Source organism: Brachycentrus maculatus, unplaced genomic scaffold (genome assembly GCF_059751285.1).
Source record: "Brachycentrus maculatus isolate JH-2025_06_01 unplaced genomic scaffold, ASM5975128v1 h1tg000311l, whole genome shotgun sequence".
NCBI classification, from domain to species: Eukaryota; Metazoa; Arthropoda; class Insecta; order Trichoptera; family Brachycentridae; genus Brachycentrus; species Brachycentrus maculatus.
In genome coordinates this window covers 655,205-680,244 of record NW_028281061.1, presented here as the reverse complement: position 1 = coordinate 680,244, position 25,040 = coordinate 655,205, and the positions used below count along the sequence as shown (strand labels likewise).

The following is a 25,040-nucleotide window of genomic DNA, read 5'->3' as shown; positions in this document are numbered from 1 at the left end:
AAATCCGGGTTTCACTTATATTATTATCATATACGTATATTGTTATCAATTTATTTTTTTTTAAATATTTCAATATTTTTTTATATTATAAAAAACTTTTTTCCGCCTCCGTAGTGTAATGGTCAGCACGCTCAGCTACCGTTCTGGAGGTCCTGGGCTCGATTCCCATGGGGGGTAAAATAAATATAAGTGATTTTTTCACTGTAATATTTATTTAATATTACCCTGGACTGGTACCTGAAGCGGAGGGCTGATCACCTTTCCTCCATGTCTAAACGATCAAGATAACACTGCGTTTATATGAAGCAGTACCCTATGCACCATTTGGTGCGGATAAGGGTTTTTTTTTTAATGTGATTTATCAAACTGCTCACAATCTTATGTTTAAATTTCCAACAATGCTTTAGAAGTAACCATGTTGTAGTAATAGTTACAATATGTTTCTTAACGCAAAGGTTTTTTTTTTTAAAGTATGTATTCCCTGTATTAAAGAAGAAATTACAAAAACAGTTACTCTACTTGATTACTGGCTCATTTTTTTCTGTATTATTTTAATTTATATGTGTACAAAAACAGTACCTGCAGATATCACCATTCTATTATTTTTTGTTACTGAGATCAAAATCCAATACTGTCAGATAACAAATTAATAGATTTATATTATCCACTGACACTTCGTGATGGAATTGCATTTTTAATTTATTATTAGATTAAAACCAATATTTTTAGCTTTTCCACTTTTTTATTTGACCAGCGACCGGGTTTCGTCGTTACCGACATCATCAGACTGGTTACCGACATCATCAGACTGGTGGACAGACCAGTCTGATGATGTCGGTAACGACGAAACCCGGTCGCTGGTCAAATAAAAAAGTGGAAAAGCTAAAAATATTGGTTTTAATCTAATAATAAATTAGATAACAAATTGAAATTCAGTTCCATTTTTGACATTATTGATAGCTCAAATATGGAGGTCTTGGTATTTACAGAGATTACAAACTGCTATTGGGTGGAATAAATGATCACTTCAAACGCCGTGTAATATTCACCATAATTGCCAACCACATTACGTAAAATTTAAAAAGTTTTCATTTTTGTTATGTGACGACACAATTCACATTTCTTGATAAAATTTCACAAAACGTCTCCCACTGTGTGGTTGAAATAAATGATTAAGCCTTAAGTTACGTACGTGAAATTCATTCCTGAATGGTTTCACATTCTGAGAAACACCTGATACTATAATTTTTTATGCTTATTTCGTAATAAATAAATACACTTTAACAAATGCCGGATTTCGCTCCATTTAAAAGCTATTTATTTTTATTGATATCTTAATTAACTTTATTAGTGACTCTTATACACAATGGTGCATAGGGCACTGGATCACATTGATGCAGTTCCACATATATAAATATATATACATATATAAATATATATATATATATATATATATATATATATATATATATATATATATATATATATATATATATATATATATATATATATATATATATATATATATATATATATATATATATATATATATATATATATATATATATATATGTAATAAAATAACTAGGTACCTACCTATACATTTTATTAAGTACTTGCAAAAAGTACCTACATAAAACAGTTCTACCACCAGATGCCGCATGCGTCGCTCAGAATAAAACAAAAGACTTCCGATAATATTATTAACTGTCAGAATCAGATAGATAGATAGATAGATAGATATAAAAATTATTATAAAGATAAATTAAGAATAAACTTTAATTACAAAGCAACACATTGTTTATTTTATTATTATACACCCACTTTACATATTATTTACACTTAATTTTCAAAAGGAAAATATTACCACGTTATAAAACGACAATTTTGTTAATATGGAAATGGATTATGAAACATTAGATGTATTAAAACAATTACTACAATATGTTCGGAGTGAGAGAGAAAAATTAGAAGATGATCAAAGAAAACGATTAAAAGATAATCAAAGAAGACGTGGAAATCTAAGAACTAGTGATAAAATTAAAGATAAAAGTCCATGTAAGATTTGTGAAAATTTAAATAAGGGAACTCGATATCACTCTGAAGCAACGTGCTGGTTTAAAACAAAGGAGGATGATAAGATTAATAATAAAAATGAAGATTTACAAATTACACAGAAACAGTGCTTGAAGAATGAAAATAAAAATAATGTGGAAAAAATTTCTACAAAATATAAAATAAAATATACTCCAGAAAAGAAGAATTTCGAAGCAGATTGTGTGGGCAGGAATCCAGTATTAGAATCGAAGGAAAATGCAAATGAACAATTAAAAGTTGTAAATTTGGTTAAATTAGAAGATATTTCAAAAGATCAGAATAAAAATGAAGACATACAAATAACACAGAAACAGTGCTTGAAAAATGAAAATAAAAATAAAGTAGAAAAAACTTCTACGAAAGATAAAATAAAATATTCTCCAGGAAAGAAGAATTTAGAAGTAGATTGTCTAAGCAGGAATCCAGTTTTAGAATCGAATGAAAATGCAGATGAACAATTAAAAGTTGTACATTTGGTTATATTAGAAGATACTTTAAGAGATCTGAATAAAAATGAAGGAATTCAAAAGAAAAAAACAAATGGATTGAAAAAAACTGTGTCTACTTTAAAAGGGTCAAGAAAAAAAAATATAAAAAAAAGAAAGAAAGAAAAAAGAACGAAAAAAAAAGAAAGAAAGAAAAAAAAAAAAAAAAAAAAGAAGGAAAAAAAAGAAAGAAAGAAAAAAAAAAAAAAAAACTTTATCATATCACTAAACTTATACCAGTCCCTTCACTACAAGAAGATGATCCGGAGGACGAGTGAAAATTTTACTATGAATTTTCATCCCCAAGGGGGGAGATGTAATAAAATAACTAGGTACCTACCTATACATTTTATTAAGTACTTGCAAAAAGTACCTACATAAAACAGTTCTACCACCAGATGCCGCATGCGTCGCTCAGAATAAAACAAAAGACTTCCGATAATATTATTAACTGTCAGAATCAGATAGATAGATAGATAGATAGATATAAAAATTATTATAAAGATAAATTAAGAATAAACTTTAATTACAAAGCAACACATTGTTTATTTTATTATTATACACCCACTTTACATATTATTTACACTTAATTTTCAAAAGGAAAATATTACCACGTTATATATATATATATATATATATATATATATATATATATATATATATATATATATATATATATATATATATATATATATATATATATATATATATATAAATATATATACATATATATATATATATATAATATATATATATATATATATATATATATATATATATATATATATATATATATATATATATATATATATATATATATATATATATATATATATATATATATATATATATATATATATATATATATATATATATATATATATATATATATATATATATATATATATATACATATGTATATATATATATATATATATATATATATATATACATATATATATATATATATATATATATATATATATATATATATATATATATATATATATATATATATATATATATATAAATTCATTTCTTCACTAAATTCATTTTCGTAGCCGTCATTTAACCCTCTGTCTACAACCGGGTCCAATAGAAGTCAATGTTGGGTTTTCTTAAAATTTTTAATACAATATGTAAATTGTATAGAGATATAACAATATATTGCAAGTAAAGAAAATACCATACTTTACATAAGGGTCCATTGATTCCAGAACGCTAGTTATCGATAGCTTTTGTTTGCGGTAAGTTAATAAAATTCATCGATGAAAATAACTGCTTGCAAGCATATGTCGATCCAAACAATAGTTTAAAGTGCAGTAGCTTATCTTGAGACAACTCTGACAATGCCGTTCTTTTTTCTCTACTTAGTCACGGCAACAACCCGCATAAGCCTACTCCGGCTTCTCTCACCATAGCCATTCCTGAGGGCTCTTGATGAGTGACCAGCTATGTATTACAATATCTCAGGCTGCAGAGCTCTTCCCAGCTCCTGGCATTTCCTCGTGAACGCACTAGCTTCAGCTTTCTACTACTCCCCTCGTAAAGGAAAGGGTGACTATCCCCATGGAACCCAGGAGAGATTTCCTGTTCAATCACACTCCCCCCACAGACCCCTCGGGCCATTGCTGCTTCAGACATATCGCTCACTCCTTTCAAGAACGTCATAAATCAAAAATTGTAAATTTTCAGTTGTGCATATTTTCGGAATGCCCAGAAAATGTACTATATCCCAGCAAAAGCGGCATATTTTTAACTTAATATTTAACCGCTACAGGGCAGAAAGTGTTGTTTTTGCATTTTGAGGAAAAGGCATTATTGAATTATTTTTTTCAAAAAACTAAATATTTTTCAAATGGAGAAAAAAACTTCAGATTTTACCTAAAAAGATCTGTTGCACAGTAAAAAGTTCAGTAAGTGGCTTGATATTTATTTTTAATACATTGTATTATATTCTTTAACTTTAAAAACGTTCTCCTGAAAAATCATATATTTTGATTTTTGACGTTCTTGAAAGGAGTGAGCGATATGTCAGGAAGTCGACACCATTTCTAGGATTATCTGCAATCATAATCCTTTTTTTAAAAATTGAAATGAGTTTTATTTTACTACACATGACTAGTTTAAAAAACTACAGATGTTTTAATCTACAGTGGAATAGTAAAACATTCACCCGTAGATGAAAACGTTTGTAGTTTTCGTAAATATTAGTGTGTAATGAAATAAAACTCAGTAAGTGGTATTATACAAGTGTTAATTTTTTTTTTAAATAATCAACTTGCATTTCACAAAGTAAATGCCGAATATATTAATAATACCATTTTATTATTGTTTGTGTGCTTCGTTATTCCTATCATGTCATTGTTTGTTAATTCAATAATGTGCTGAGCTAGCTTAGAAAATCACCTGGTTGATAGATTGTAGATTAGGAAATTTATTATACATATACACTTTTTTATTATATTTTGTTCTCACCTGATTTTATCATGCCTATTTTTGTCAATAAGCCATGAGAATGTACTGTTGGTTTCCTCGAGACTGCTGATGGTTGAAGGTTAAGGACGACATTACTGATAAAAGACGAAGGATTCTACTCAAACATGGGGGCATTGAACGTCTGAACTCGTCGTAAGTTGTGTAAGTTAAATTTACAAATTTATCCATCATACCTGGTTTACCTTGAATTTCAAATAGCAGTGTAACTGCAATCGGTTGCAAAGAAGGTAAGTTAAATAATTTCATAAGATGGTAATAAAAAAAACATGTATTATTTTATTGATATATTTTTGATATTTTAGAAGGTTTTAATAACTGTAAAACTCATCTTTTGACCACATTTATAAGAGTTTTTTTAGTGCTAAAGCTTTATACTTAGTATGTAGTTGTTCCTTTAATAAATATGAAATACACATTTATAACCCTATTTTGATTATTCATTACATAAAAATATTAAATTTTATTACCAATGGTGACCTTGAAAATCTTTGTTTTTAAAAAGAAATACTAATATTTTATTCCTTTACCATAAAATTAGATTTTGACTTTGTACCTCCTTCGTAGTTCCACTAGTGATATTAAATATTAATTGCTTGACAGATTTATTCAACTTCACCTTTTTCCTCATACAGTGCGGGACTGATGCCGGTGTCGTATGATATATGTCCATTCTGTCACAATCTTCGTGTGTAGCATTTGGAATAAAAATCACTAACTGCTAATATTTCAAGATAAACAATTTTGGAATGTAAAAATGAATTCAGTGATAATTTCTGTTTTGGTATTGGCGTTTGGAATTTACTACTTGGGACATAATACCGACCAGTTAGTAGGTAAGTTAAATTATCAATCATAACTACTGCAGTGCTAACAACAAAAATTATATTTTTAAATACATGTTTCAATTTTTTTATAAATATGAATTTTCCAATTTTGCAAGATATTTCGTCTATGCTGCATCCTCATATAAGTAAAAGTATATTTCAAAAATAAATATTAATAAATTTATTTAACCGGAAAAGCATTGCGAGACCGAGTGAGAAATGCCGACATCCGGAGCATGTGTAAGACGGAGAATATCGTGAGGTGGGGGTGACAACGAAGGCGATACTGGAATGAACATATAAACAGAATGTCAGAAGACAGACTTCCACGTATCGCCTTTCAAGGTAACCCTGAAGGACGCAGACCCCCAGGCAGACCTCCGAAAAGATGCAAAGACAGCTGGGAATCAACATCCCAAGAGCGACATGCGGAGGCACAAACAGATCCCTAGGATCTACAAAAAGAAGAAGAAGAAGAATAATAAATCATTCAAAGTGTAGGTTTAGGTGAAAATGACTTGGCAAGCTATGTCTTTCATTTTTCTTTGAGCTCTACCTGTGAAAGATTTGCAATGTGAAGAACCACTCTGTACCTAACTGGACTGGTGTTGATGGATGATTAGATGGTAGAGTGATCAGTCCTACGCTCCAGATCCAGGGAGGAGTGAAAAATATTTCAAGGATACGGATGACGTAAGTGAAGGTGCATTTCAACAACCTGTCTTAGATGGAACTACCATCTGTTGGAATTTCACATATAAATATATATGTACAACCTTCGAAATTTGTATGTCAATCATGTCTCCATTGAGACATCTATAATATGACTTTTTTTTGTAGTTTATTGACTTTTTTCATCACAAGGAGATGTTTTATATTTACCATTTTTTATTTGTAATAGATTTGTTTTCACAGTAAATTTATTACTGTTTAGTTGGGTTAATTACTGAAGTAAAATATTTCCCAAGTTAGCAATGTCGAAGTTACATAAGCTAGTATGGGTAATGGGGATGCAACTCCGAGTGCAGTAACCATTGTTGTTAATCAAATTTTCCTACCCACTCTTCCTCCTCCATTGCCTTTCCCGTATGGCAGTAATGTCCTTCACCCTGAGCTCTGCCGTTGGCGTCATCTTTATCCCACATATATCCCGCTCCTTTATCCGAAAATTGGAGCAAGGGAGGAACTAATCATCTTGCCATTGTGTAATTAATCGTCAACTTGATGCAGTGTCCAGGATGCATCAATTGGGTTTCGTTCAAAGCAAAAATATTCAGATTAATGGGATTGTCTTTGAGATATTGTGCAATTTTGTTTTCAGACACTGATGATTTTCCGGAACTCTTTAAACTCGATGATTACGATGACTGCATTGCTAATAATCCTGAGGGACTCTACTGTTTGGTGGATATCCATCTAACTACGGAGAATCCTGGAGATTTGTGGTATAGAATTAAGGTAAATATTTTATTTACTCATAAAAAAAGTGGCCTACAAACTAGAAAACTCCATTCTGAGAGGTGATTTGCAACTCCAATCAAAGAACAGTCATTTCCTATTTTTAAATATTTTTGGTAATATTTTCAATATGATAGAAAATGACAGGAATTCAATTTTATTATATTTATTATTTGGTACAGTTATTTTCATTCACAATATACACTCGGGCCTCGTATAACACGGTCATATGGTTCCGCAAAAACCTTGTGTAATACAAATCCCTGTTAAGGTTTGAAGTTCATTCAAAATTAGGGTTCGCATTCCAAAAAAAATCAATGATAATTTAATTTTTGTTAATCGTTATCATGTATTTTATATATGGATATTTTTACAGTGTTCTTTATCATTGTTTTTTGTAGTCTTCTCTTTTTTTCTTCATTTTAATATGTTCATATAAAATTTGTTGATATAAAAAGCCATATATAAATAAATAAATTAAATGTAGCATTCATTCATCATCGCTATCACTCTTTTTTGAGATTTAGTTTTTAATGTGAAACATGTAGCTATCACACTGCAACTGCTTTCCGAGTCATTAATTGTGGTAGGTTCATTCAAAATTTCTATTAATTCTTCTTTGTTCAAGGAACGATTCTCCAATATCCGAGTCATGATGATCCAATAAAATAATATGTTTAATCTACAAATCAAACATATTATTTAGTTAATTAATTTTTATGAAACGCGTGTTATAAAAAGCGTGCTGTACAAATATATGCCACAATATATACATCCGTGTTATATAAAACCTTGTTTTACGAGGCCCAAGTGTATTATATTTTGTTGTGAGCATTGTAAATACCCAAAATTCCATATTCCCATATCAATAGACTTGTTTATTTATTTTGAGATATCAATAAAAGTCTATTAAAACGTACTAAATGTACACTTCCCATCACATCTATTTATATATTTATTTATGTATTTTTTTTACCAATAAAGCTTGGTGACTATTTTGGCTACTTAGAATTATGGACTCAGAAAAAAGAATGTAATTTTTTTCTCAATTTATTCTGTTGCAGAATGTCAGCTTGCAAACAAAGACCTATTTTCGCCATGATATATTACACAGAGGAATTTGTGTCAGCAAAATAAGTAAATCTTTGGGTGATATTGCTTCCTTACACACTGATGAAAATATTCTACGGGCAGCTGTACAGCACTGGGCAGATAGAGAAATTAATGACTTGTATGGCTTTGGTGGAAATATAGTAATAAAAAAATGCTCTGACAAACATGAAACCAAGTCCGTGAGTACAGTTGCTGCTCTGTATGCAATTGTTGTAGTTGGATTGGTTCTGCTTAATGTCGCTTCGAGCTTCATCACTACTAAAGGAGACAACAAAAATGGTAATGCAAAATTATAATGTGATAATATGCAATAACTACTACTTCTACTACAACCATCACGCTCACACTCTTCTTTCCTGATATACACTCCTCCCTTCACATTCATACATCTATTCATACATGCCCTCTGATTACGCAGACTTTTGACATTAAAAGTCATCTGCATGATTTTTACAAAAAATAAATAAAATTTAAATGTTTTTTTTTAAATACCCTCATTAACATTTTCTCTCCATTTAGGTTTTGTTTTCAGTACCTTAAAAAACATAAAATAGGAGTTTCACTGTACATAATATGTTCTTTAACACATAGGTTTTTTTTAAGCAGGTGTTTTATATATTTAAAAAAAAAATACTTAACAACAACTTGCACAATTTTCTTGAATACCTTTGAATACTTGAACTTTGATGTGTTACTTGAGCCCAGTACAGAAAAAATATTTAGATCTGTATTTGGTCTATAATAATGATCGTATCGACAGGATTAATTTTTTCCCTGACAGGTGATACTTATTGTCACGATACTTCGATTGATCTTCCTCTTCTTCCATCTTCGCTCCCTAGGTGGAGCATATGGCCAACACGAGACGTCTCCAAGTCACTCTGTCACGCGCCATCTCCTTGGCTTCCTCCCAGGTCAGTCCGGCGTCTCGAAGTTCCGCCGAGTATAGCCGGTGAATGGTCGTCAGCGGCCTTCCGGGGTGCCGGAATCCTCGGGGTTGGAAGAAGAGACATGAGGGGTTGATGCACTCAGGTGGCATTCTAAGGACATGTCCCAACCATGTCCACCTTTTCCTCTTTAGGACTTCCAGTATGAGGGGCTGTTGAGTTTTTCTCCTCACATCGTCATTCATGACCAAGTCATACCACTTTATACCCAGTATTTGCCTCAGGCATCTATTTTCAAAACTTGCTAGTTTATACTTGCTAGTATCGATACCACGATCTTAATATTTTTTTGTACTGGGCTAAAGTAACACATCAAAGTTTAACTAGCCCCGTTCTACGGTACTGTTTTTCTATTTTAAATAATGTATTTACAAAAACAATAAGATCAATATTTCTGCTATAATTTATGTATTGTCTCATGTGCCTACTGATATTACTATGTATTCTATTGCATTTTGTAACTGAGATCAAAATCCAATGTTCACCACTCACTAAATAAATAAATATATGTAGCGTTATCTTAGTAATTCTAAACTCACTAATTAACCATCACGCCGCTTCCCCGGAGAGGTAGGCGGAGAGATTACCAACAATCTTCACCTCTTCCACATTCATGCATCTCCTAACACAGACCTCCTTCCTCTGCTTCTATTACCAACCACATTCGCTTCATAAATCGGTTTTCCAATGATTATTAGATTACCAATCTAAATTCAGTTAAATTTTAATATATCTCAATATAGATAAGAAGATATTATTTATTGATTCGGCATTAACTTTGTGGAATGACATGTTGATTATTTTTTAAAATTAAGCACTTGAATATACACCACTTGATGAGTTTAGTTTCAAAAACTTTAATAAAACTTTGTTTAAACATCTGTAAGTTTTCAAAACTAGTCATATATATAAACAAAACTCATCAAGTATATTCAAGTGTTTAATTTTTTTAAAAAAGATAAGAAGATGTTTTGGATGGGAATGTACAGGTGTGTCTGGGATTTATAGCTCTTGCAAACTGCCTTGGCTGCTTTCTGTCGCCATAATTGCCAACCACATTATCCATGTTGTTTAAATGCTTTATGTGACAGTTCAATTTACATTTTTGGTGAAAATTTCATAGGCTTTTCTATCGTTAAAATTAGTAGAACTATTTATTTAGGCATTGAGATTCATTCCTGAATATTTCATTTACTAATATATGCCAAATGCTATTATTTTTAATATTATTATGTTTATTTGCACCACTTGCTTCATTCACAATATTTTGAGTGCATCCAAATATAGGTTCATTGATACTGGATTTTTCTCCACTCGAGATCTATTTATATCAAGATTTTATTCATATTGTTAGTGCAATCAAATACAGGTTCATTAATGCTAGGTTTTTCTCCACTTAAGATCTAATTATATCGAGATTTTATTCATATTTCAACATAGATGAACATTTTTATTGATATGGAAATATTGAAATCTGTGTAACCATAGGGGTAACGACCTGTCATTGATTAGTTACAGTGATCACTGTATACAATTTGCAGTTACAAATTGATTAAAAATTTGGAAATTTGTGGATAAAGTTTGCCCTATTAGTTTAAGAATAAAATGTGATAAATATGTTGTATTTAAATTGTTAGATGCTGTTTGTACTGTCTTATTTAATTTTTTAGATTGTAATATATGCAATTATATTATAATGTGTACCTTTTAAAGATTAATAATTAATAATTAATAATAAATATTTTTAGGCCACTTTATAATACTGCCTATTTTTCCTGTCCGCCTCCGTAGTGTAATGGTCAGCACGCTCGGCTACCGTTCTGGAGGTCCCGGGTTCGATTCCCAAGGGGGGTAAAATAAATATATGTGATTTTTTCACTGTAATATTTATTTCATATTACCATGGACTGGTACCTGAAGCGGAGGGCTGATCACCTTTCCTTCATGTGTAAACGATCAAGATAACACTGCGTTTATATGACACAGTGCCCTATGCACCACCGGGGTGCGGATAAGGGTTTTATTATTATTTTTTTTTCCAGAAATGAAATACAAAATCCTTCATGCATTCAATATACCTAATAACTTAAAAAATCTGTTGGGCCAATCAACGAATGACCATTGGATACAGAGGATGCATTGTTTCCGCCCCTTTATGATCATTGGTCTTATTTTTTTTCACTTCTTTATTCTACTATACAGCCTTTACATTGACAACCCTGAAATACTTGAAAAAGTAAGTTGATATTTTTATTTATGTTGTATACGAGGACTCTATGTATCAGGTTGATGCATAAGTAATGTACTTTTTTAAGAAAGCAAAACTCTTTTTTTTTACATAAACTTTACTAATTCTGTCTGCCTCAGCCTCCGTAGTGTAATGGTCAGCACGCTCGGCTACCATACTGGAGGTCCCAGGTTCGATTCCCAGGGGGGGTCAAATAAATATTAAAATATTAGTGATTTTTTCACTGTAATATTTATTCAATATAACCCTGGACTGGTACCTGAAGCTGAGGGCTGATCACCTTTCCTTCATGTCTAAACGATCAAGATAACACTGCGTTTATATGAAGCAATGCCCTATGCACCATTTGGTGCGGATAAGGGTTTTATTTTTTTAAATGTGATTTATCAAACTGCTCACAATCTTATGTTTAAATTTCCAACAATGCTTTAGAAGTAACCATGTTGTAGTAATAGTTACAATATGTTTCTTAACGCAAAGGTTTTTTTTTTTAAAGTATGTATTCTCTGTATTAAAGAAGAAATTACAATAACAGTTACTCTACTTGATTACTGGCTCATTTTTTTCTGTATTATTTTAATTTATAAGTGTACAAAAACAGTACCTGTACAATCTGCGACCGGGGATTTATTTATGATATTGTATTTATTTCAGATGCACAGAGATGTCTTGGTGCAATTTTCATTCAGCTCCCCGCTTCTATTGCAACTGAACTTTGTGACATCCAGTTTTCTGATGACATACAACTTCTTAAAGTATGCAGAATCAAAACCAAACATCAAAATTTACGACGCGTTTAAAAAAAATATTGTTCCACGCTGGTTAAGGTGACAAATATTTTTCATTGTTAACTGTATATTGTATCATCATACAGTTTACAATGAAAAATCGAGATTTTTGAAATGATAAAACTATATTGTACCTTGCATAGTAAAAAATATTTAATTTTATAATGAAACTTCTTATACAAAATTCCCCACATAGTATACAGTTGAACTCGGTTATAACGAGGATGATGGGACTGACTGAATTTGCTTGTTATAACCGTTACTTGTTAACTCCGAGTATGGGTATTTTTTTCATAAACATACCTATCACATGAGGACATAAAATATCTGGAATCAGAATAAGTCGCAATTCAAGCAAAATACACAATAAACCCATTATACATATGTTTTTTTTTGTCAGTCAACTTTTCATATAAAATTTGGGAAATCCTGAGCTTCTTTGGGTACAAAACCATTGTTGCAAAATTTCATCAACATTCGTACAATCATTTTGTTCTTATTTTTTTGGATCCGTGATGTTCTTTTCAAATGTAGATAAAAATACAATGTTGACACTGTGATTTCATTTTTACTCTTAATTTCCGCCTTTTTTTCGTATTATTTTATAATTTAACGGTTTGTTTTTAACTGATCTGCTTTAGAATTGATCTGACATTCCCCGCCTTCTAATTTTTACTATGAATTGTCCATTGTAACCATAGATAGTTTCCATGTAAAATATGGAAAAACTATCATTAAAATCCCCGTAACAAGCATGCCATTCATAAAATAACAAAACAATTTGCTTGTTCTCCATTGGGTGCAAATAAGGGTTAGATTGTAGTAAGTTTAGAATTTATCTTGTTGAATATTTGTTTTTTTTTAAATATATTTAAGGTTGACTCCAGCGTATGCCGTGATTGTCGGTTTCACTGCTCTATGGGTGGAGAAGTTATGTAAAGGAATGTTAGTGCCGGTATCTAGGAAGGAGATTCCACTATGTCAGGAGGGTTGGTGGGCCAATCTGCTTTACATCAATAACTTTGTGGGCTCGTCAGTGTGTGTTCCGCAAGGATGGTATGAACTTTGTTTTCTCATTTATACTGTGAGTTATTCAACCCGAGATTGGCAATATTATCTAACAATATGATCGGAGAAGTTATATCCAAAAGTTGGATTCCACACAACACTTGCTTATGTTGACTTAATTGAACGACTTCCAAAGTAGGGTATAAAAGGTTGCGTCTTCACACAATTTCATCCCATTTCTCTATCAAATCACAATACGTATCATTATCTCATTTCTTCACATCACACTGCAAGGGAAAGAAATAGAGAAGAACGCATTGCCCGGGCTATTGTCAATAAGTGGGTGTAAGCTCTTCACCCAACTTCTAAAAATCTTAATCTTTATCTGAAAAAGATATTGTTGAAGTGAGTGTTCTGCTAGCATAAACAAGTTGGTTTGAAGCTATCACCCAAAAAGTAACTAAAATTATTAAGATAACGCAAATGGCAAGTTCTTGTATGATTCTTATTCTTATTATCTTATTTCTTATTACACAAACAGTTATCTTGTCAATGTTCCAGGTACCTAACAGTTGACATGCAATTTCACTGTGCTGGTTTGGTTATTCTAATGATTGCACACAAGGTACCCAAGTTGGCAAAGTACATCATAGGAGGGCTGCTTACTATTTCAATCCTTATTCCAGGACTCATAACTTATGTTTACGGGTATAACGGAGTGGTATTGATTACACCTGAGTAAGTCTTCCAATGATTTTGTTTTAAATAAATTCCACTCCGAGATCTGAGATCACCTTTCATTGTTTAACTACTGATCGAGTTGATATAATTGTTTACTCTGTGCACAATTCAGGTGGGGACGGATACCCGCTTACTCCAAGCTGTAGCCTTTTTATGACATCGTGAACATTTTGTGTTCTAGAGGGATAAGAGAAACATTTAGCAATGACACCACATTTAATAGTCTATATATATCATTCAAGGGAAATGCCAGCGCTTTATTAATTGGAATAGTGACAGGATACATCCAATTTTATATTGAAAAATATAAAATAAATATTTCAAACTACAAGGTTTGTAATTTTTAAATCTTATAATTGAGTAATGCTTAAATATTTTTTTAAAAATATTAACCGCTTAATGTTTTTATACTAACCACTTCATGTAACTAAAAATATCAGGTTATTTTATTATTTACATAAATAAGCAAGAGTTTACATAATCCAAAAGTTTTCCAGTTCTAAATAACAAAACAGAAGCAATAAAATATGTAAAATAACCTAAATTATTAATTAAACAAAACAAGTTTTTATTTATAAAATATTTTTAAAAAATTTGGTGATTTATTGAAGAATTTCCAATAAAAAGTATCAAATGACAAGTCGGCTCAGCTCGGTTGTTTATCTTAGTAATCCAAACAAATAAATAAACGCGAGCAGTGCTCGGGTTGGAGTGATTTGATACATGCACCGTCTGCGAACATTGCTCCTTCAAAAGCATTATGTGGTTAAGTAATCTTGCAGATACAAATACATGAGTATACCAATGCTAGAGTAGCGAATCTGCATTTCCCATTTTTTATAAAAAATAAAAACAAGTATGTTCTATTCAATTGGCAATCAAAGTATTTTGATTTTATAGATAAATTTCAATATAAAGCTACTTGAATAACAGATTAATATAGTTGCGATCCTAAAATTCTAAACTTGAAACATTAACATAAATATTTCTATATGGCAATGGGTCGTGATGCCATCGTGTCAAAATTTCTATATGGCAATGTTTTTCATTCATATTCGCAGGGGATAGAAACATTGTAGTACAGCCTTTTTGAACACCGATTGCAACTTTTGAGATTTCTTTGACCAAACATTAAAAATACCTTAGTTTTTTTTTATTATAAAGGGAGACACTTCCAGCACTGAATTGAGTGTCCCTATACTTGCTGAAAAGGGTTGGGAATTTGGATGTTTGAAAAATAATACAAAAATTATTCTGCCCTTGTCAAAAAGTGCTTTTTGTGCGTGTGTTAACTCAACTATCAGAAAAATTTGCACGAAAATCATTGTAACAAATATAAACTTTTTATTACAGCATTTGGGTACTTAAAATTGAATTGTCAAATACTAAATAATATAATAGGTATGTAACAATATTTGGAGTGTGTTCAAATTTTTGTTTTCGGTTGCTGGATTTTATCCCTCTGTAGGAGTTATTTGAATGATAATTTTTATTGATATCTCAACATGGATGATTAAGTTCCTTGATATGGGTATTTACATGCCTTATAATCTGTTATTGACTGGCTTAAGTGTTCACTTAACACACCACATTGTAGAATGGTGAATGTTACACCGTAACACTCACCATTCAACCTATGATTGACAATCACATATCTGTGTAAAGTGATCATTTAACCGGCCAGTATATTTGCATATGAAATGAGAATGGCCTTTTGAAACTTTTTATTCACTTGTATTTTATAACATTAAAAAAAAACATTTTTTTCCAGTGGTTGTCGGCTGGACTAAGGGCAGTATTTTTATCATTTGTTTGTACTGCATTACTGGGATTCTATGCATTCCTAAAAATACCAAATATCAACCCAATATTTAAATCAATTAACGCATCAATTGGAAAACCCTTAGTGGGTGGACAAAGTGCTGTATTCCTTCTGTACATTGCCAACAGTCGTGATTGTAAGTTTATTTTATTTTATTTTAAATGTCACCACCAAAATAGATCATGTTACCAATCAGTTAAAATTGCTACGAAAAGGAATGTAGGAAGAAAAGAATATTTAATGGTAGATTTAATCATTCCAAAGGTCCCAAGCGCAATGTGTGATAAATGGATGACTTTCAAGACATTTTTTATAATGGTTTGCTTATCAAAATGAAATTTGATTCAGCTATGGGAGGTCCAATAATGTAATCTTAAAATTATTGCCATTGGAAAGAATGGAGTTGCAAACCTCTAAATTCGAGAGTTTATTTGGCTTAATTTTTTTCTACTAATGTTATTAAAATACTTTGAGCAAAAATTCTATGCATGGAAAAAGAGCAGCATTGTGGTTATCAGTTGGTGATTTATATACAAACGTGGGAGATGTTTGACCGTCAAATTGAGTGTCAATTGATTTGTGAGCGTGCTAACAATGAGTTTATTTGCTTAATTTTCAGTGGGAGTATTGTCATTTCTGAAATCCAGGAAACTGAATATCCTCGGGAGATTGAGCTACTGCACGTACCTTGTTCACTTGTTATTGCAAGACGCCATGATTACCAACCTACAGTTGCCTGTTAAACTAGATTATATTACGCTCGTGAGTACAAAATTATTTACAAGGTGGATGTATGTAACAGAAAAATGTAAGATAAAAGTAATGTTTAAAAAAATTTTTTATAGATTTTTGGGGCTCCCGGTTCAGAGCCATGGTTTCTTCCTCGCTTTGCAGACTAGTAATCATGTAAAGTAAACATGAAGATGTTTTTTCATGATGCGTGTCAAAAATTTTATCTTGTTTTTACTTTCCAGTTCAGCAGATAGCTTTAAAGACATACTAAGGTTAACTAAAATTTCGTCTTTGTGACTTGAAGTGATCCTTTTTCTGGGAGTTTTGGGCAGTTTTCATTTCAAGACCTACATTGGAAGCATTGAATTTTTATTTTTTTTCAAAGCTATTATTACCGAGTCAACCCTTCTGAATTCAATAAAATTATTTGAGACAGCTCAGTTTCACTCAAATCACGTTTTTTTGGCATTTTGATATAAAATAATGAAGGCTTAAATGAAAAGTACAAAAAAATCATTATACTACTAATAATTAACGTTAAAACGTAACTTAGTCTTAAGTTTATCTCAGCCTACACAACTAGTTTCGACGCGTGGATATCGGGTGATGCGTCCAAGTCTAAACCCACGTGATGGGCGGCAGAACGGAAGCGTCGTGCTGGCGTTCCATGTGATGCCGGCAGCAATCACAATGATACACTGTCCCGTCTTCACTTCGCAACTTCTTATAAAATCCTTTTAAATCCTTCTTATAAAGCCTTAATTAAGCTTGCCTCTTTTACAAGGCATCAGGTTCGCGCCACTCAGGACGACCACTGCTGACAATTCGTCCGCAGTTCTCGTCAGAACTTCAGGACGCGGATCTGTCTAGGGAGGATGCAAGGGAGCTGGCAGCCGACAGTTTGTGGACTCCATATGCTCCACCTAAGGAGCGGATATGGTTTAATTAAATTAAATTGTTGCCTCCGCGGAGGCGCGGAGACCGGAGCTCCGGTCTAAGCCGGGGAGCTTGTGGAGCAACATGTCCACCCGCCATGAGCTGAGGACGTTATCTTTTGAGCTACGAAGTGCGGGAATTCTTCCTGGGGTGATGGCAATAAAAGAGAAACTCTTTTGAAGGAAGGAAAAAAAAGAGGAGTTATTAGGCAAACTTTTTGTTTTGCGCTAGAACGGGTCCACTTGCTTGAGATGCAAACATGTGTCCCGATCCAGAGCGTGCTCTTAACAATAGGCGATACCTGAAGCTGACCTTTGTTTTAAGCTTCAGGCCGATTCTCGCGACAATTGTTCAACAGTAATAATATTTTTTTTAAACGTATTTTATTGTTACACTACTGAATTTCCACGCTAAAATGCTTCAAGTCAAAATTAATAAAAAATTACATTTTCAGAACTTACTTCCCCAGGCATCCATCTTCTTGGCGTTCTTGGTTGGATTTGTGCTGAGCCTGTTTATAGAAATTCCTTTCTACAATTTGCAAAAAATATATAAAAGCTCTACAAACTGATTTGGTGCTCTGTGTTCCACCTTCAGGGGTACCAATCTCTTGTTAAGTTACTAACTAGTTTGTAATATACGTATTGTAGTTTTACTCATATTTGTGCAATTATGTTTCCTGTTTAAAATCTAGGGTAATAAAATAAAAATACTTGTTTCAAATATTTTATTTATTTTATGATAATGACCACTTTATCTGTCATTAAGGGACATATACCCTCTAAAAGACATTATAAAAACATTTATTTTAAATAAAAAAACCAATACATGCAACTCATAATTTTTTTAACAAGAGCAGGCTGGTACCTACTTAACAAATTTCACAAAAACATATTGTTATCAATGTTTTAGTTAAGGGAAGGTTTAAATGAATTAAGATATAAATATTATTGCAATTATGATTGGGACATGCAAAATAATTTTTATGATTATTTTTGTATTTGTAACAGTGATCATAAAAATAATTTGTTGATACACACATGATTTATTGATGTGAACAGGCATGCATGATACTGATAGAAGTGTACATATATTCACACTAATATGAAATGTTTTTTTTTAAATATCTTCTCGGTTCAAAATGTTAAGTTGTTGCCATGGGTGGTGACACATGATTATGTAATGAAAAGTCTATAAAAATAAAATATCAGACTAATCTTCATCTTCTGTACCCTCATTCAAATAAAATCATCATATTCTCAAATAAATTAGAGGCGCCTAAAAGCCATGTGTCAATAAGCTTCAAATAACATAGCATCTTTTGTTAAACATAATCAGATTTTCAATGAATAAAATTATATCCATACCTACCTGTGGAATATTTCATTGTATTTGATTTTCTATCGGTCGATTTAAGATTAACGTCACTTTACTCATGATGACCTTTATTTTATTAGAGTTTATGTTAGGTGTCAAAATATAATGTTGTGTATGATGTGCTAAATCTTTAAAAACTCATCTTTTAACTTTTTTATTACAAATTAGCCCTAACAAGATGAATTGCTAAAAAATGAAGGAAAAACTTACTGTTTTAATAATGGTGTGTTTAAATAATAATTCTATACATCCATTTTTTTTCGATTTCTTACCAATATCATTTATTACCAAAAACATATTATTTTTCTCAATCCATTGAACGTTATAGCCAGACATATCGCTCACTCCTTTCAAGAATGTCATAAATCAAAATACTTGATTTTTCAGGAGAACGTTTTTAAAGTTTGAAAATATAATACAATGCATTAAAAATAAATATCAAGCCACATGCTGAAATTTTTACTGTGCAACATATCTTTTTAGGTAAAACCTGAAGGTTTTTTCTCCATTTGAAAAATATTTAGTTTATTTAAAAAAAGAATTAAACAATACCTTTTCTTCAAAATGCAAAAACAACACTTTCTGCCCTGTAACGAGTAAATATTAAGTTAAAAATATGCCTCTTTTTCTGGGATATAGTACAGTTTCTGGGCATTCCGAAAATATGCACAACTAAAAATTGACGTTTTTTGATTTATGACGTTCTTGAAAGGAGTGAGCGATATATCACCTATATAGAATAACAGTGGATGGGTTTGAAAGAATTTTGTTTATGTTGAAAATTAGTTTTGAGAATTTGACCGTAAGATAACAATGTTTTATGTATTGTTTGGAATATGTTTCGTGGTGCGTATGAGTATTTTTTTTAATGTGTGTGGTTTCAATGACAATTTTTGCATTGAGGATTACATCTCTTCACATTATAGACACATTTACAGCCGCCCGAAGTGTCTCCGGCCCCCTGGGGGCCCCAACGGCGCCCCTTGGTGGCCCAGCACAGCTCGGTCCTGCACTTGCTGCACACGATCCAGTCGCACCCGTCTATCTTCACGATGATCAGGTCGCAGTTGGGGCACTGCAAGGCGTTGCCTGCTGCGAGCATGTCATTGAGATAATTCTCATTGTGCCTGGCCGACGGATCCATGGTTTTCAGATATTCATCACACGTGAGAATTGTGGGGTTGTGAAGACGCTGGAAATAAAAATAGAATACGGTTTACTTTTACTATATTAGAATTTTCATTCACTATGAAAATGATTATGACTAAGTTGCCAAAAATACATTTTCACAACTAATTATTGTTTTGATAATAGATTATTTACGATTTTTCGATTCCTGACCAATAAATATTCAATAAAAAATTATCATTCCATTATCTCAATGTATCGAACATTGATATAACAAAAGCAAGGAAATTGATAATTAATAGCTGTTGTCGTCGGTTGACTAAAAATTGACAGGATGAGGTAAAGACTGTTAAAAAATACAAAAATATAGGAGTGTAACGCATTTGGAATTATTTTAGACACAGTTGGTACGGTAAGATAAATTTATTGACTGAGTGTTACCAGGACGATAATGAAAATACTAAATAATTGTTTTGTTAAGCTATAAAAATATTGAATGATACTTTGGACAATAAAACAATTGATTGTGTGTTACTCTGGAAAATATAAGTATTGAGGGAGTGTTACCTGGACAATGGTTGTACGAGTTCTAATAATTTTTAGTAGCATACCTGGCACAGCACGCAATTTATAGTGTTGCATATGTAACAAGTGACAAAATTGACGTTGGGCTGAATCTCATTCCACCCTTTGCAGTTGAGCGCGCGGCACCGGATAACATCGTCAAGTTTGGACATTGCGATGGAGACAGAACGGTCCACGAACTTGTCAAACTCGAAACCCTCGAGCAGGTCTTTGAACTCCCAATGGGCGACGATACCGTTGCACTTGGGGTAAGGACAGTCCACTTCGGCGTCAACTGTCCTCTCGACAATTTCCTCCATGCACGCCTTACAGACGACGTGCTTGCACTCATTCAGTTTAATCTTCTGCGTGTTGTCATACTCAGTAATGCAGATGTCACAAGTGAAGGTTGGATCCTCTGGTTTTTCGGGCTCAGGTTTTTCAATAGCTTCATCTGGTTCCTTTTCTTCACCTTTTTCTTCATCTTTTTCTTCACTTTCAGCTTTAACTTCCTGTTAAAAAATTGATTAAGAAAATGTTGAACTAGATTTTAAAATATTTAACTGGATTAGAATAAAAATGTTACGTAACTGCTGTGTGTGAAAATGATGTTGAATAATGATGATTATAATGTGGTAAACGTTCTACGTACCTTGCTTTTTATTATGGGTTTATTGCAAAGATTGCAAGTCGAAACATCAGCTTCTTTTTCTTTGACGGTTTGCTCCAGGCATTGGCAGTAGACTTCGAAATTCTTAATGGTTTTTTCTAAAAATACATTGTAAACAGGCACTCCTACGACTGCTTTAATATCCTTGTGCTGTATAGATTTCCTGCACTCTCCCTTTTCGCTAACAAAAGGACAACAAATTTCCAGCTCATCAGTCACAGCTTGGACCATGTTTGTGAGGCAATCATTGCACAAGAAGTGCTGACACTCGGTCAGAGTGATCCCTGCCTGTGGCTTTGTTTCGGCGCAGAAACTACATATCGACTCCATGTTTTCCTGTACTCCTAGAATAAATGAGAAACAGTAAAATAATCAACTTTAATTTCTTGCTGAATCTGAGATTCTAAATGGTGTTTTTTTTTTCTTTTAACCGTTATACTTGAAACAAAGTATAAGTTATAACTTGAAACCGTTTTTAATTTATGTATAATCATTATGAAACAAAAATATTTTACTGTAATTACGCAAGACTATCTTTTTTTCCTCTAGGAACTTGTTTTTATTTTTAGATCACCTTATGTCTAAGTGAATCTAAATTCAGTCTTAACAGCGTAAATAAATGAATCTGGAGAATAACTTAAACATCCAAAATTTGAGAAGTATGGCTGTATCAATCATGATTCGAATGGTGAATGTTGCACAGTATATAAAGTGATCACTTGAACCAGCCAATGACAGGTCGTAAGCCCTGCAAATGCTCAGACTAACATATTATTCTTTATCTATGTTGAAGTTAGTTTTTCGATAGATTCTACTTTTGCTACGGCTTATGCAACACCTCTTAACAGCCGGTGCTTGAGTTTCAACTTTGTATGTTTCATAGCCTATTAAGTAATGTGAGTGTATTTACTCTTTATGATCAAAGCTATTATAATTTCATGCAATTTTCGAGTAAAAAATTCTACACAAAAGAACTCGTAAAAATCATTTGCAAAAAAATATATGCACAATTTAGCCTCCCCGCAAACGGGCGTTTTCCGTTTTCGTATTCTGCCTTTGGAAAATTCCTAATTCGAAATATTTTGACTGCTTGGTATGTGATTTTGTATATGATGCACGAATATCCAAAATAGGAAAACTTCAGCGGAAAACTGATTTGTGCTGGTCAGCTTAGAATTGAAATGCATGTTTTCAATGTTTCAAACAAATCGCTTTAGTTTATAATGGCGCTACAACAACATTCGATGTCCATCGTCGCGAAAAATACTGTAGTCGAGAAACTTATTCCATGAATCTCACCTCTATATTGTGAGGTCAAAAGTATTTTTAAATTTTAACTTACGGCAAATTTGCAACTCTGGGACTTATTTTTAATTCTTTTAGTTAGAAAATTATTTTACTCACACTATAATCGAAAGGTAGCAGATAACTGGGGAGTGATTCACTTGTAAAAAAAACTCTGGTATATATACCTATTATGTATAATGTATTTGTGAACACGGTGACACATATCAGAAATATTGGTAGTAAAAATATGTATTAAAAATTACTACCATTTTTTTCGAAAAATTAGCGAAGCAGAATTTTTATGTTGTCATACATATGTATCTACTTATATTTATTAGTTGTTTTAATCGTGCCTCTCTACATGTTAAATAATAATGAACTTTTTTAATATAATAACGTTGGTAGCAGTTTCAAATTACCATTAAGTATTTGATTTTAATAATTTCTTTTCTCGCATTAGCGGCCGTTTTGGATTCTGACTCAAGTGTATTCAATGCTTTATAATAATTGAAATGTGTACATTGTATCAAGTTCATAAAAAATGACATTCAATAAATCTTCAAGCTATAACTTTTTTATTTAATTTGAACGTGTTTAAACAACACTCAACTCGTATATTTCTAAAACGATACAAGTAAAGCTGTATTTTAAATCTTGACCCGCACAAAAAGGGTAATTGGTAAAAATATTCAAAATTTTCTTAGCGGCCATTGATCAAATATTGATTTATCGATTAAGTTTGATACGTAGGTATCCTAAATATTTTATTATAAATCAAGTCAGTGACATTATAATAAGGATATTATTAAATTTTAGTCGATGTTATATTGTAGGATGTGTTTTTTCTCCCAGCAGGAATAAAAATGTTGATAAAATTGTGACAAATTAAGCGAGAATTTTTTTAAATGGACACACCTACTTCCTCTCTAATATATATTTTTTGTCAAAGCTGATAAAATCCTACAAGTCCCCAGAGATTAAAATTAAATGTTTGCTTCTTTTAAAAATTAAATATTTTTTTGTTATGTGGTGATGCTTTTATCAAATGTTATATTATTGTTTTTTTTTTAACACCGAGTACTTGATATGGAAGAGTATCTACATAATTTCCACAAAAAGAATTATCATATATATGTATAGTAATGTGTAAATTATCATATCTATATTCCCTTTCGATTAAGACTTTAATTTAACGTTATCTTGAAAACTCAATGATAAACAGTTTTAGTAGCAATTTATCGAGACTCTTTATGGTTGCAATTTGATTAATTTTAAGAAAAGAAATGGTTATTTTGTATAATATATCGTTATGTTTGTTTTTAATAATTACGAGATGTAGGCATACCCCACCTACGATATATATATTTAAAACCAAACGCTCTTATAATCAAGGATATATTGTAACACATAATTTAAGCTAATTTTATCTTTCAGCGAAACTGTTTTCTTGATAAATTGGTCTAAATTATAGGAGAGATAAAAACTTATAATCCATCGATTTTGTATCGTCGTACGTTTGCCGATAGAGTATTCTTGTTATTGTATTGACTCATTCCGATATAGTAACAAACCAATGTAAAGACCATTAATGGAAAAATCGTTTGGATATTATGATAAAATAGTTAGTAGCGATAGTATTTGCAACTGTTAATTTTTCTCGCACTATTTCTTCTAATTGAATATTCGGAAATGCACATAAGATGCAAAGAACCTGATCATATTGTGAACGGGACCATCGCCGTGGATCTTCCTTGAATGACATAAAAAAAACATGGATGCTGCAGAGAAAAACATGATACGAAGACTTGACCTAGGTGATTTTGCCCAAGACACAAGGACCTACAGGCTGAGGACGAGGAGAGTTGACTCCTACAGTCTACATAGACAAAATGGAGCCAGAAGAAGATTAAGTATTCGGAAATATATTAATAATTCAATTATTAACATATTATGTAAACTAAACAAACAATCTCAAGGCTGGTACACACACACGAATGACCCGAATACTTTACGGATACGTATGGCTGACCAACTGGTATGATCAGAATTGCAACCTGGCAACCATTTAGTGAAAATTGTCAATCTACCGATACCCATCACAAAAAGGTCGAATTACATTCTACATATATGATGCGAACTAAAATAATAGAAACACGCGATACAATGATGTGTGACATGTTATCTCCAAAATTCTGAATGTAAGTATTTTCAAATCAGAGCACAGCATCATTATCATCATCAAAAAGAAGATTGTCTACAGCAGTCATCTTCAGCAACCACTTCAGAACATTCGCTGAAGCATCAGAAACATCTTTA

General features: G+C 31.8%; 2 protein-coding genes across 7 annotated transcripts; one reads left to right on the top strand and one right to left on the bottom strand.

Annotated features, from left to right (window-relative positions):
- The first annotated feature begins 5,095 nt into the window (after positions 1–5,095).
- On the top strand, positions 5,096–18,390 carry LOC148304579 (nose resistant to fluoxetine protein 6-like). 5 transcript variants are annotated; one of them, XM_088268098.1, is made up of 12 exons: positions 5,096–5,222; positions 5,714–5,914; positions 7,227–7,363; positions 8,428–8,755; positions 11,466–11,659; positions 12,326–12,498; positions 13,336–13,515; positions 14,029–14,205; positions 14,390–14,540; positions 15,980–16,166; positions 16,650–16,792; positions 18,153–18,292. In XM_088268098.1, exons 2-12 carry the CDS (start codon positions 5,836–5,838, stop codon positions 18,267–18,269), a joined length of 1,866 nt encoding a protein of 621 aa, XP_088124224.1. In that variant the 5' UTR covers positions 5,096–5,222; positions 5,714–5,835; the 3' UTR covers positions 18,270–18,292. The 5 variants fall into 5 exon arrangements, with proteins under 5 accessions (XP_088124224.1, XP_088124222.1, XP_088124225.1 ...); XM_088268096.1 differs by lacking the exon at positions 5,096–5,222 and adding an exon at positions 5,281–5,308; XM_088268099.1 differs by lacking the exon at positions 5,096–5,222 and having other exon boundaries at positions 5,683–5,914; positions 18,168–18,390.
- Positions 18,391–18,411: 21 nt separating this feature from the next.
- Positions 18,412–23,057, bottom strand: LOC148304578 (ranBP-type and C3HC4-type zinc finger-containing protein 1-like). 2 transcript variants are annotated; one of them, XM_088268102.1, is made up of 4 exons: positions 22,842–23,057; positions 21,420–21,781; positions 20,815–21,279; positions 18,412–20,267 (listed from the first exon to the last, which is right to left on the bottom strand). In XM_088268102.1, the coding sequence occupies exons 2-4, from the start codon at positions 21,765–21,767 to the stop codon at positions 19,956–19,958; spliced, it is 1,125 nt and encodes a 374-aa protein (XP_088124228.1). In that variant the 5' UTR covers positions 21,768–21,781; positions 22,842–23,057; the 3' UTR covers positions 18,412–19,955. The 2 variants fall into 2 exon arrangements, with proteins under 2 accessions (XP_088124228.1, XP_088124227.1); XM_088268101.1 differs by lacking the exon at positions 22,842–23,057 and adding an exon at positions 22,780–22,832.
- Positions 23,058–25,040: the final 1,983 nt, after the last annotated feature.